Source organism: Hippoglossus hippoglossus, chromosome 10 (assembly GCF_009819705.1).
Source record: "Hippoglossus hippoglossus isolate fHipHip1 chromosome 10, fHipHip1.pri, whole genome shotgun sequence".
Lineage (NCBI taxonomy): Eukaryota > Metazoa > Chordata > Actinopteri > Pleuronectiformes > Pleuronectidae > Hippoglossus > Hippoglossus hippoglossus.
The window spans coordinates 21,247,535-21,261,725 of NC_047160.1; the positions used below are offsets into that span (position 1 = coordinate 21,247,535).

The 14,191-nt window shown below is 42.9% G+C and overlaps 1 protein-coding gene across 2 annotated transcripts in view; it reads right to left on the reverse strand.

Annotated features, from left to right (window-relative positions):
* The window catches only part of slit3 (slit homolog 3 (Drosophila)), a 232,874-nt gene extending 221,339 nt beyond the window's left edge, over positions 1-11,535 (reverse strand). The window contains exon 1 of one of the 2 annotated variants that reach the window (XM_034597271.1): positions 11,401-11,535. Coding sequence is in view for 1 of the 2 variants with exons in the window: in XM_034597270.1 (XP_034453161.1) it covers positions 7,710-7,900 (191 nt within the window). In the remaining variant the exon portion in view is untranslated. Of the gene's footprint in view, positions 1-7,709; positions 8,367-11,400 lie in introns of those variants that run through there. The other variant, XM_034597270.1, reaches the window with a different exon arrangement.
* Between the last annotated feature and the right edge of the window lie 2,656 nt (positions 11,536-14,191).

Here is a 14,191-nt window from a genome sequence, read left to right on the forward strand (position 1 = left end):
TAACGGTGGCATAGCTTGTTAACATCAAACGACTCCGAGCATATCGCGCACACACACTCATGCACACACACCCAGAGCGGTGTTTTAGTCTGACACACACTCTGAAGTCCTCCGGTCTGATGGCTTCTGTTTTGGCAGAAAGTCAAAGAAGGTCATTCGTGACTCGAGGTAGTTTCTCTGTCTCTCTCTCACACACACACACACACACACACACACACACACACACACACACACACACACACACACACACACACACACACACACACACACACACACACACTCTCGTTAGATGTCAAAGTTTCCATCTACAACCAATTGCATCTTTAATCCAGCAAAAGCATTAGAATGTACTATGGGCGCAAGTGTGTGTGTAAGCTTGAGCTTGCAGAAAGGCGAGTGCTTTAGATGTGTGGTTGCATGCATTTAACTTCCTATGTGCTTTCTTGCATATATTTTTGTTGAGTATATGAATGCACCTTTTTCACATGTGTGTGCTCTTGAACCATCTTTGTGAGGAGCCATTTTTAGACCTTGAGAGCGAGGTTATTTCTGGAGAGTCTTGGCTGTTCCTCACTACTTCAAAGCGCTTTTTGCAGGGTAAAAACAACAGACAACCTGGGTCTTATTTTAGTAGTTTGGGTCATCAAATCATCATTCCTATCAGCAATCATAAAACAAAGCAAAGGCCAAAAGCAACAGGCAATCAAGTCAAGTCTTAAGCCAACCCCCAGGTTAGCAAAACTTACTTTGAAGAGAAAATGAAGGCAAACTGTGAAATAATCACCGAAAGTGTTCCCTGCAAACATCCATCACAGTTAAGAGACCATCTACGCTGTCCAACTTTGACCCGTTATACTTTCAGTACTTTTGCATACACAGCTTTTCTGTGCAAAGAGGGAATAGAGGTTCACTCCCTTTAAGTGTTTTAGATAATCTGGTTAACTGTTGGCTTGTCTACAGGTGATTCCAGGAGCAATGTTCTCAGATCGCTGCTATTACTTTGATTGGCTTCACACTTGCATTCTGTATTACTAAGGGCCCAAGGAAGTGCAGAGTGAAATTTGGTGCAATTTGGATACGGAATACGTTCAATATTAAGAAACTGAATAAACAAGCGACAAGCAGCTAGGGTCAGCTTCATGGGACTCATCAACATAAGTCAGGTATTTATAGTGCATTTATGACAACGGCAAAGACAACGATTCTCCAGTTTGAGGGTTCTGCTTACTGAGTCAAGCTTCACTGAACTTTGAATAAACAGGTGAACAGCTCTTTGTGCAGCGACAGTGGAACAGCTTTAGGGTTCTGTGGGCCGAGTCCTGCAGTCGGTCTTTACTTGCTACGGCTCAGTTCCTGCAGGTCACTTTTATAGTTTCAGAAAGAAAGCTGCAACCAGCATCACCACAGGCCAATCTAAACAGGCAGAATGGCCACTGCACTGGTAAATTGAATGCATCATGGGAGTGAGGGAACGCTACAATCATGTATACATTCATGCATAGTTTTAAGTATGCAGTCATACGTCTGCATGTATGTGCATGTGATGCATGCCAGTGAGTGTGTGCAGCGTGTTGCCTTTTTGTGTGTGCCCATGTGAATGCAGTGTGTTTGTCTGTGTATGTTTTAGTGTCGCATCCAGCTTGCATCGTTTCCCAGAAGGGCAGTGCCCACTGTCAGCGCCAGCTGGCTGCCACTCTGGCAGACTGAAAGTCATTATATAGAAAGGTCAACTGCCCGCACATTGGAGAAATTTGGGGAAGAGAAGATCACCCACTGACCTAGAACTGGAGCCTAAATATTGGTTACCCTCACTTGTGCCATTTGGCATCAAATAACTGAATCCAACGTAGTTATAAGAACACAAAATTGTTACCATGAGATGCCCACAGACGATAGGCGTGACATTAAGAGGCTGTTAGAGAACAGCAAGCTTACTGCGGTTTTTACTTATTAGTTTAGACTTGTCTGCTATAGCAATAACACACGGCTGCTCCTCAAATGTATTACATCACCATCATACCCACGATAACAGTAAAAAATAAAAAAAACTCTTCATTGAATGATGGCTTTTATTCAGCAGTTACCAAACCATGTGTGCTGACTGAAGCTTTCTTCAAAGTAGCATATATATACAGAAATGCTGTGCGAAGAGAAAATACACCAATTAGCTCCCTGGTTTCCACAAATGCTGGCGAAGTACCAACACAGCTTGGTTAGCATTGGGATTGCCAAAACAGTTGGAATGCGTCTTTGACTTATCAGACGTCTTTGGTGTGGTTATATACCCGTATGGACTCAAATTACGGTTAATAGGATTTTGAGCTTGTGAAGTGATGTTCACAAATAATTCCAAAGTAGTTGTGAATCAGTAAACCTGTATCGTAAATCTGCACAAGATTCAAGTTTGTACATGTCTGGAAAAGATTTCCATTTTTCAAAACAAGAGAAAGACTTAGAGAAGTGATTTGTGCAAAACTCAAAGTTCTCAGACTGTGTGAAGCTGAAGGTACAAGTTCTTACACCTTATTGTACAAATGCAAATCTTTTTTTATTCATGCACACTTTCCTTCAAATATTAACTACACACGTGCAAACTTCATGCAGATTTATTTCAAATGGTTTATGAAGGCTTTTATTTGTGAACATCACATAACAAGTTTAAAAGCTTATTGGCCCTAATTTGAGCCCCATTTAACCAACAGAATACTATTTGTAATGACTTCATGCAAATGCTCAGGCCGCAACTGAAAGGAGCTGAGCCAAAACTGAAGCAAACGCCAGAGTTCTTCAGTGATTACAGATTGTTCTTGATCCAGTCAAATTACACTAAATTTAGGGGACGGGAACTATGTCAGCACAAATTAGCTGGTCTGCGACAAGCACAGGTTAGCAACGCAGTATTCAAAGATCACAAAGACATAAACAAACACTCACACACACACACAGCTATCCTTGTTAGGATATTGCATTGACTTCCATTCATTGCAGACAGCCTGACCCTAACATTACCCCCAACCTTAACCAAGACCTCAGAAATGACGTGTTTCCTCATTAGGACGAGGCTTCGTACCCCATGAGGACTATACTGGTCGAGACAAGGTCAGTGTTTATACTGAAAAATGCCCCACAGAGGTAGAAAACACACACACACATACACACAAAATCCAGTTCCACCATGGAATGCCATTTCAGAGCCGAGGGTGTGGCGGTTAACAGCGTCCATTGACCAATCAACACCAAGCTTTGATAAGAGCCAGAAGCAGAGGCGAGAACGAGTGTGTCCATTCTACACAGAGAGACACACACTTGCTGAAGAATGTTCACATATACACACAAACACACGCACAGTGGCAGGATCCTACAGTTGTGCGCACCACCGTAGGTTGGCACACTGAGGGGAAATGGGAACTTGATTGGACAGATGCTGCTGGCAAACTGGAGGTGTGTGTGTGTGTGTGTTGATGACAGAGTTGGAGGTCAGACAATGAGTGGTGGAGAGAGGTAGGGAAAGGATTGCAGAAAGAAAGCGAGAATGAGGAAGGACTGAGGGAAGAGAAGGGAAAGAGAAAGGTTGGGGTAAGTATGAGGAGTTTGTGAGAGGAAACAAAAGGAAAGAGAGGAAAAGCCAGATGAGGCTCGAGAAAGAAGAGAAGGTGTTGCTCGTAAGAAACTTGCCAAAACGCTCAACATGCCGTTAGTGAAGGAACAGAGCAATGGGCAGAGTTAGTTTGGGTGAAGTTGGCTCTGGAAGTTTGCTACTTCCAATAGTGAACTCATTCAACTGCAAACACAGACATGGGCACACACATAGTAGCCAACAGAATAAGAATGAAACAACGCGATCAAAGCATCAATTTCCACACATTTTACAGCTGCTCGGGCAACGGTTAGGAATTTGCAGCTCCAAAAAAAACCACATTTGAGGGTGTGCACGTGCGTGTGAGTGTGCATTCCCTGTAGGGCAGGTGTGAATTGGACCCGGGAGAGAAAAGCCGGCCCTGTTTTCCAATTCATTTTACCCAGCCTCGTCTGTTAAGCCCCCCCCCCCCCCCAAAAAAAAAAACCTCCACTCAAATTAGATGCAAATGAGGTCTCAAGTGGCTTCCCAAGGAGGACATTACAGAATTGACTGGCCTGAGGTAATCTGCGAGGCTGCCTGTGTGTATGTGTGCGAGCGTGTGATGAGTGAACAGTTGAGGCCACCAGTGTTTTTCTCTCATTAACCTTTCCAAATGCTCTGTTTACAATAGTGGAGAAGACGGGGCTTTAAGAGGGATTCGTTCTGCAGTTATGACAGGTGGACTCTGGCTCTGAATGTTAAGCTCACCCTTCACTTCCAACTGTAGCACCAGTGAACTGGAATCAAGTTATATACTAAGAGTAATAAAGGGAGAAAGTAGGGACTACTTCTTAAGTTTAAATGACCATGCTCCATGTTTTATAGTGCCAGTCATTTTCCCATTTGACTTCCTTCCATCCGTTCCATCAAAGGAAAAATCTACCAATGTATAAATTTTCACTGTTTTGCAGGAGTATATCCTGAAGTTATTTTATAGCTGTACCCGGTTTCCTGTGACCGGTGTCATGTACTAACTCAACAGTGATTCTCTACATTTGTTTTCAGTGACCTCCGTAGAATCTGTGTGAATTTAGTTTGATATGGTACATGTGGTTCGAGACTGATAAAGGGAGCAGCGGAGTAGTAGCCGAAAAAGATTTTCCACTCAAGATAAGGTGAAAGTCTTGTCCCTCACTCAAACAACACATGTTGTTTCGTCTTGTTTCATTGGATTCTGGTGTTTTGAGACAACTGTATCTCCTCCTCCTCCTCGTCTCTATGGATTTCCCCTCATGCGAAACTCAATATTTCCAAATGAGACACAACTAAACAACAAAATTGAAGAACTGAGAAACACGTCAATGTCCTTCCCCAGTTTTCCATTCTCAATCAACATCAGAAAACAGAGTTGCGTGTATTTTTTAATACGAAATATGAGTGCTGGGAAACATAGTAACAGCAACGTTATAATTATGGTCCAATAGTGACATTTTTATTTGACTCTCTTTTCACTATGATTCTGGGGCCATCACCAGAATCCATCCAAACTGGTTAAAGTGTCTTTTCGGAGCCATTTTTCAAACACTGAAGTTGTGAGCATGCGATGCTGAAAACACAGGATTTCCGTGGGGTACAGTATTCTTTTAGGTCCAAATGTAGATTTACAGGCCAAACAGATGCATACCAGTCTCCAGCCAGTTACCTCAACATTGCGACATCGCTCTGCCTTTTAACAGGAGGAACATCCTGCTGCCAGGAAACTTCTGAAATAACAGATTCAGTATATTTTAATGTATTTGTGGCGCTAACTTAAATGTTGATTGCCAGTTTTTGTTGGCCCGAAAGACTCGACTTAGACCCGAACATTGACAATGTCAAAACAAATGTCAGATTAACGGTTACATCAGTCGGCAGTGATGAAAAACTGATGAGCTTTTGAATGTTTAACGTATTTTAACTGAATTAATGTGCTTTCCATTGTTGTTTTCTGTGTAAAAATATGGTCCGTCAACTAAAGATAATATTAAAAAAATCAAGAAGATAAACTTTAACACACTGGATCCTCATAATTTCTCATCTTTGAAATGGTAAAGTTAGGAAAACATCAGCTCAGTCAATGGGAAGATTTTGGGCATTCTACTCTGATGCAACTTTGTTTTTGACTCATGCAGAAACAAACTTGGCTCCCTGGGTCCTCGAATCTGTTGTGCACATGGGTTTCATTCCAGCCATCCAACCCAAATCCCTCCTCATGGTAATAATGCTCATGTCTCTTTCCTAAAAAGTTTCCCATCTGCCCTAACCTTTACAACTGGAATCTCATCCATTTTAATGTTTCCCATCTCAGACTCCCTAAAATATATCTACAGAGAGAAAGCAAGAGATGAAAGCAGACTGAGAGACAGAGAGAAAGGAGGAGGAAAAGAGCAACTCTTGGCCAAAGTCACAGCTAAAACACTGACCTGGATAAATCAGGGAAACATAAACACAGTTTCTGGAGTGAAGGCGGTAGGTGGGGCGTTACTACCCCAAATACTCCACCCTGGGGACCCCCGATAGAAGCAGGGGACCCTCTTATCCCACCTCCCCATCACAGCCTGCTCTAATTATTTATTTTCCTTAGGTGTAAATGTCTTCTGGGGATTGCTGTGTCAAAGCCAACAGGTCCCGACAGGTCACAGCAGCCTGGTGGGATAGTGTTTGTTGTTCACACTCACACTTACACACGTAAGAAACACAATCATGCTCGCAAGCGTAAACATACAGACACAAAAATACAAACATAAAGGTCTTAACAAACATATGACCCAGGGAAAATGTATGCACACGTGCAAATCATATGTTCATCTCCACCAATGACCCCACATTCACAGACACACATCCACAAATACAGCCCCCCACTTCCAGCCTACTGATTGTGTTTGTTGTCTCAGGGCTAGGTCTGTTGTTGATCCCCTGCGGGGCTTTTGGCTGCTCCGTTATCATGCATAATCACTTCCATACCTTAACAGCATAGGTGTGTGTGTGTGTGTGCGTGTGTGTGTGGCTGCGTGTGTGTGGCTGCGAGTGTGTGTGAGTGAGTGCATGTGTGTGGCTGCAGGGACATATGTGTCAAGAGGTGGCAACAACGTCAGAGGTCCGTCTCTGCCTTAGGAATGAATATTATTTAAAACTAACTGTCATCAGGTTAAAGAAAACTGAAAGTCCTTAAGGAGTCAGGATTTTAGTCTCTGAGGATCTAGTCAAACTTTAGGAACCTGTGAAAACTGCAAAACTGAGAATATAAAGATTTAAGGAGCTCGCTGACTCGTCTTGCCTTTCACTGTGACCTCAATAAAAACCATTCTAAATAAAAAGTTCAAAAGTCTGCTACAGGTCTGTTGTCTTAACTGCCTCCATTCATTGATGTCACTGGTGAATTTCAGGGCAGTTTCATTGATACCATCTATTAAAACACATGAGCCAAGAAGCGGCAGTAAATGCTCTCAGATACGAGATATACTTGCCGAGAAGTTGTTTTCCATAAATAATAATGGAGCATTATTCTCCAATTCATTAATCCTTAGTGGGCTTAAATGGCTCTGCAAGTGAAGGCTTCTTAAAACTTTCACCCAACTAATTTAATAGCAAAAGAAATGAGAAAAGTTTCTAAGCTGTGTGAACCGACATAAGCCCAAGTTAACTAATGGGACAGGGTCTTCTACTGCAAACTATAGCACAACTAATGAATGTTGTTCTGCAAATAAAGTGGACCATTTGCAAGGTAATGATTCCAACCTGCAGGTCTGGGTTGAAAAGTCCTTCACTTTTAATCAGGCAGTAAGGAGACGAGTGCAAAAAGTCCATGATAACTACTCATTTCCAACTAAACTGTGCCTCTATGCGCAGGTGAATCACTCTTTAAAATGCGCACGTTTCTACTGAGACTTCCTCAAGTCACTTTAGACGCAGTTTGAGACAGTTTAACTCACTAGTGAATGATTTCAAGCTTCCATCACTAGCACCTCTGAAAATCAAACCCAAACTGAATATTGGGTTAGGGGTTAGGGTTAGGGGGGTGCAGCGTGTAAGCAGCTGCACAGGAGAGAAAGGCGCATCTCAGGGTCCCGTGCATGTTGATGCGATGTTTAATAGAGATACTGTCACTTACAGGCGCTCGGCATTCCTCGGTATTCCTTTGGGCACAGTCTTCAAACCCAGACCCTGGCAGTCCACATGCGACCCGGAGCAGCTGCACTTGTGAGGGCATCCACTCACCGAGCCAACGCTCACCAGCAGCGCGACAACCAGAGCCCAAAGCCGGCAGAGCGCAGCCCGCCGCACCGCTCCGGTCCGAGGCATGATATCCACTGAAATTACTCCCAAACCGAAGTTGAATTGAATATCCGAGGAAGGGAGTAAGGATCCCGAAAAAAGGTCAAGAGAGGCCACTGGACTGTGCGGTTGGATAAAAAAAAAAAAAAAAGAAGTGATGTAAGCCGAAATATAATTAAGTCCGCTGCTGCAAAAAAAGTTCACCAAAGTTTCTCTGAAAACACTGGATCATGAAAGAATCTCCTTAAAACGCTCCCTTGCCATTGAAGAAGAGAGAGACAACTTGAATTTGTGGATGTGACACTAAAAACATCTAACCGTGCGTGCGTCACTGAGCTGGATGCGTAAAAGTCAAATGCCTCCCCATTCACAAGAAGTTATCCGGCTGACTCTTGAACTTCCCAAGGTGAAAACGCTCAGCTGGAGTTGAACCTCTTCCTCGGGAACATCCCTCTGCTGCCGGTGGGGGGGGGGAGACTGAAAAAAAAGTGAAAGTTTCAGAGGAGTTGTGATCAGGATAGAAAAAAGTTGAGGGAGCAGAGGCGCAGCAGAGAGAGACTGGTGCGCCAGGAGGTTGTGAGAGAGGCAGATTTGTGCTTTGGTTTCCCCTCCAAAAACCTCCCTGTCTCTCCCTCCCTCTCTCTCTCCCTCCCTCTCTCTCTCTCTCTCTCTCTGTTGATGTCACCACAAACGAGAGTAAGCCAGCTCCACTAACTTTCACTTGTCCCCTTATCTTCCCAGCAGACACGCTTGTGTATAAACTCCAATACTTTCCCACACACACACACAAGAATAAATCTCCAAACTCTCTCATCCAGCAGTGTACATATTTTGTAGCTTATTTTCCCAGCGACTCATCTTATTTTACCACGCAGGCCCATCTATCATTTTAATAATCTACTTTGTGATCACATACTTTGTTTGGAGCCATCTCTCCAAATAACCTTAATCCATCAGCCCCGGGGAGTCTCTGTAAGTCAGCTTTATTGATTAACACTGCAACAGCCAACAAATCAATCAAATTGAATATGTAACTATATATAAACATTTATTCTTCTGGCAAATAAATGAAAGTTCAATCTGAATAGAGCCAACAACAAACTGATAGAAGCAAAACTTTAAAATAACTGATAAGACCTTTAACACAAAATGTACCTTAAGACTTACAACTTATTCAGTTAATGTTCCTATTCATGCTGCATCCATTCTCCGTCACCACACAGATTTCCTAATATTTCCTCTGGTGTGAACTCACACCACAGCAGTGAAGTAAAAAGACCCTGAGTGCAGATGCCCTCCTGCATGTTGCATTGTAACCACTGCCCTCTATTGGTGGAAGGGAAAAGTTCTACAAACTGAACACAGCAGAGACTCAGCATTTTTCCACTTACACTACTAACACGAGTGTCCTCCACGTTAATTAAACTAATTTGCAAATATGAAAACATTTTAAAAAGCCACTTCCCTCTGCAGTGTCTAAGTCTGCATCATGTTGATAAATATTATAATACCTAAAGTCAAAACTGAGTAATTTAGTATTGCCCTGGGACTCAGACTAATTATAAACAAAGGTTTTACTTTCATCTGGAGATCCACCACGAACAGACTTTTGGATATTTAATTGTTTACGGAGTAAATTCTGTCCTAAACAAATTTATTGGAATGTTCACAAAATACAATCACGAATACTTGAACGTTTAGTCTCTGTCTTCATGTGAAAGAGGCCTGATTCAGCATGATTCACGGTAAGTCAGCACGTTCGTGAGTTGCCAGTCGTCTGGTGTTAATGGCAGCAGATCACACTGTTGCTGATGAGAATACAAATATCCCCCATTAGTTATCACAAACTAGGTTTGATGTCTGTTATTTTTTCCAGTTGCTCTTGGAATCGTCTGAATTCAGGTCTCCAGACTGAACTGACTGACATCAGTCATTTAAATTGTACTCTCTCAATCACACTATAAGTGTTTTGTTTGTGGATCACATTTGCCAGATGAGCGGTGTTTAATTTAACCATACGTGCATGTGTGGGAATGTCAGTATAAAGCTTTAGAGAAAAGCACAAGACGTTTCTTTATCCCCATGTACTTCTTGACTTATGCATTCCCACCCCTGAATTGTTTAATCTTTATTTCTCTTTCATGAGACGTTGGCATATTGAAGCCAGATCCCTTTGCTATTGAAGCGACAAAAGAAAACAAAGCTGCTTTGAAACTATTTTCAGTTTGATGCGAGAACCATGGCAGCAGCAGCACAAGCAAGGCTGCGCAAGCGAGGCAGCGCAGTTCTTCTCCCCAGCAGCTCGCTCCTCTTGGGGAATCCCCAGGTGCCCTCTGGAATACGGTAACATTTAAATCCCTCCAGGGCTTCCTCAGTCTGCCCCGGGGTTACCTCCCAGCTGACTGTGCCCAGGGGAGGCACAGGAGAGAGCAGCCTGGCCACTTGCACTCGGATCTTGTCATGATTGTTAAGATATCATGTGCAAGGGAGGAGAAAAGAACAAGCACTCAGAAATATACTTCTCATGTTGGCTTTTGGAACAGCCCAGATGGTGCTATTACAACATACAGTACATTCACCACTTTCAAAATCTGTCAAGTAGTATAAGATATAGAAGACTATTGACAATGAGTACTTGTGCAAGGCTAAAATATAGTCCTGCATAGTGAGACCCATCTCCACCGTGCTGTCTGGCAGCATTATCATCCTGCGATTTGAGAAAAACTGATCTGGCTTGTTGCATTTCTTCAGAACGGTCACTATCATCCTGGGCAGTGCTGAGTCCAGGATGCAGAACAGATTTATAGTTTATATAATAATTAAATAATCGATAATTCCTGCAAGAAAAAAATGTCTTTGCCAAAGCTCACAAATTTACGAGTAGGTCGATAGCTCAGAGGTTATTGTTGGGGGGTTTTGAAAATGATAACATGCAGATAGAAGAAATGGACGTATCACTACAACATTTTCCAAGTATGTATGTATAAGCCACATCACGATTTCTACATGTATGTCAGATGTATTTAGACCCTCTGTTACACACACACACACACACACACACAGACCAGTAAATACTAATGTGTTAAATGTAGAAAAACAACTGACCTAACAGGGTAAACGTCCCATTTAAACTTCACTAAAGCCCTGAACAACAGGCCGATATCCACTTAAAGGATGATTCTGTGGCCATGAGGCCTATACACACTCCAGGCTTGCTAAGCTAACATGAGCCTGAAGCTAACATGAAACATGTAGCAGCTGCCTCAGCATTTCATTGCTGCTTTTGTTCATCGTTAGCTAAAAACAACACGTTTAGTGAGAGTAGTTCTCATGAAAATGTTTATTTCTCCACTTCATTAGCTGACTGAAGGCTACACTAGCTTGTAAAGAGCTAACAAGGCTAACTGAGCTCTGCTGAGAACACAGCTGACCTGAAATCAGCAAATCTAGAAATAATGATGTGTCACAGCAAAGGGAGAATTGAGTCTGTGACACACCTGTTATGTAAAGATGTCACTCTATCTTACCTGTTGTGTTCTTGTCTGTGAAAAGTTGAGGATGAATTTGACGTGAGAACCACACTGTGCTTCTCTCACTCTTTTACATTTGAGGAGACTGGATACTTGATTCTTGTTGGTTTGTTTCCTGGTTTTCTGCTGCTCCGGTGTCTCCTCTCTGTCAGTGTGAGCTGCTGACAGGGTGTGACCACAGCCTCAGTCTCCACCCGCCTCCTCAGCCTCAGTCTCCACCTGCCTCCTCAGCCTCAGTCTCCACCCGCCTCCTCAGCCTCAGTCTCCACCCACCTCCTCAGCCTCAGTATCCACCCGCCTCCTCAGCCTCAGTCTCCACCCGCCTCCTCAGCCTCAGTCTCCACCTGCCTCCTCAGCCTCAGTATCCACCTGCCTCCTCAGCCTCAGTCTCCACCTGCCTCCTCAGCCTCAGTCTCCACCCGCCTCCTCAGCCTCAGTCTCCACCCGCCTCCTCAGCCTCAGTCTCCACCTGCCTCCTCAGCCTCAGTCTCCACCCGCCTCCTCAGCCTCAGTCTCCACCCGCCTCCTCAGCCTCAGTCTCCACCCGCCTCCTCAGCCTCTCCTCATCAGACCCTCACTCACCTGCTGCAGTAGGTAAGGAACATGGCTGCGTTGGGAAAGTCCAAGGTTGTGTCTGACATCACCGACTCACTCACTATTCCAACACCATCCTGACAACAACGACATCAGCAGGTGGAAAATCCCACAGTACATTTGTTTATTTACGTTTATTTTACACTTAGTATTAATGCTTTAAGGTTAAAAACCATATTGAATGATCATCTTTAAGTGCTTTAGTGCATGATGGTACATATTGCTCTGTTGTGCACTACTTTTCACGATGCATTGTGGGAAACAATGAGTGCACTATATAGGGTATTAAAAACATTTGGACACCACTACAAAATGGCGAACTCACTATATAGTGATTAGTGAGTGATTTCGGGCACATCCAAAGGCTGCATTCGAAAAGTGAGTTTTGCTTAGGAACCTTCCTGACTGAGTGGAAGGACCCAGAAGTATTTCAGTGGCTGTCATAATAAGAACTATTTGAATTCTCTAAAGGAAGAAAGGTAAGGAAAGGAGCTTCAATGCTTCCTAACTTATCTGCTTTAGCATAGGAAACATCTGACCATCCTTTATGAAAGGAAAAGGAGAACCTCGTAGTTGCACCTGGACATGCCCACGTAAATATAAAACACAGATCAGCTGTTTTGTTCTCTTGACATGATCCAGAGCTGATGTGAATCCTACCATGTTCATCTGATTTCTTCTCTGTCACATCTGGCCAGTCAGGAGTCGCAAAACAAAAACAGAACCACACACATACAAAGTCAGTCTGGTTTGGTTTCCAGTTAACAATCCAGTTATGGTTTTCCTCTATTACCTTTGACTGTTCCTCCTTCTCTTGTTGGTGGTCTTTCAGCTCACATATGTCTTTGGTCACCTGCTGTTTAGCTTGATAAACCATGGAGTCAGACTGAGCAGAGACTGGACAGTCTGTTACACACATGAATGATTTTGTTTTTATGATTTAAGAGACAAGCAGCTCATGAGGCCAATCTACCATGAATGTGTATTTCTTCACCAATGACAGATGATGGGAAGAGCCTGTGAAAGAGAACGATGAGGGGACATTATCCACAGAGTTCTGGGAAAATACCATCTGCTAACACAGTGGTGCTGTAAGTGGGCATAAGTACGCGGTACAACATTTACTGGTACACATGGATCATCGATGGATGGATCCAGGAACTTTAACATTGTGAGATTCATTTTCACTGATTTCCCAGGAAATAAGGAATGGATCTAGATGGAAAAAAACAGACATATTTAAGGAACCGATGACTTTAAATGTGTGTATTTGCTTGACTGACTTTAAGGGGTTTGTTGGGTCTTGGTGCGGGTATATGCTCTACAGAGTGCTATTTTAGTTATAAAGATATTTTGGGGGCATTTCACCTTTATTGAAAGGACAGTACAAGCGTGAAACAGGGAAAAGACATGAAGCAAAGGGAACAAGTTGGAACCGAACCTGGAGCCAATGCAGGAGGCCTCATGTCCCTGCATGTTGGGCACCAGTGCTACTGTACAGGTGAGCTACCATCCTCAACTTTAAATAATTTAAAGGTGTACTTTAACTGTTCATGGGTAAACAAGACTTTTGGACCACTGTGCATTCTGCAATACTGAGTGTGGCCTCAAAAATTGCCTCATATTGTAATGCAAAAATTACTTTTTCAGACATTTTCAGATGGTATCTGCTCCATTTCACCAATCAAAAATGTATCCATTTAAATATAGTAAACAAGATTTTGGCTAAAATTGAGACAGATAGTCGGTAGGAATCCCCTCCATGATGTTATAAAACATGTTTAGAAAAAAATAAGTGGTCGATTGGAAACTCTCTGTCTTTGAAGAGTTGAAAAAAATTGCACCACGACAAAAACAACACACTGAAACACTCAAAACGAAGGAGCGATCATCTTCTGTTTTTTCCCTGAGACAAACCGCCGCTTATGTGTGCATGAAACCGCTCTCTGACGGCTTTGTTTGGGCTCATCGGGATAAGATGCATGTCATTAACTTTTGAGGTTGAGGGTTTGAAATCTTCCTCAGGACCTTTTTGATTCATGATCCTCTTCTTGGGCATTTTCGCCCAAAGTCTCAACTGTATTTTAGTGAATAAAGCAGAAAAACCAAAATCATGCAGCAAGCTTTAAAAAATGTGTCATTAAGCATTAGTGTAGTGAGCGGAGTTGGCTGCTGCCGAGCTTCTCACACCACA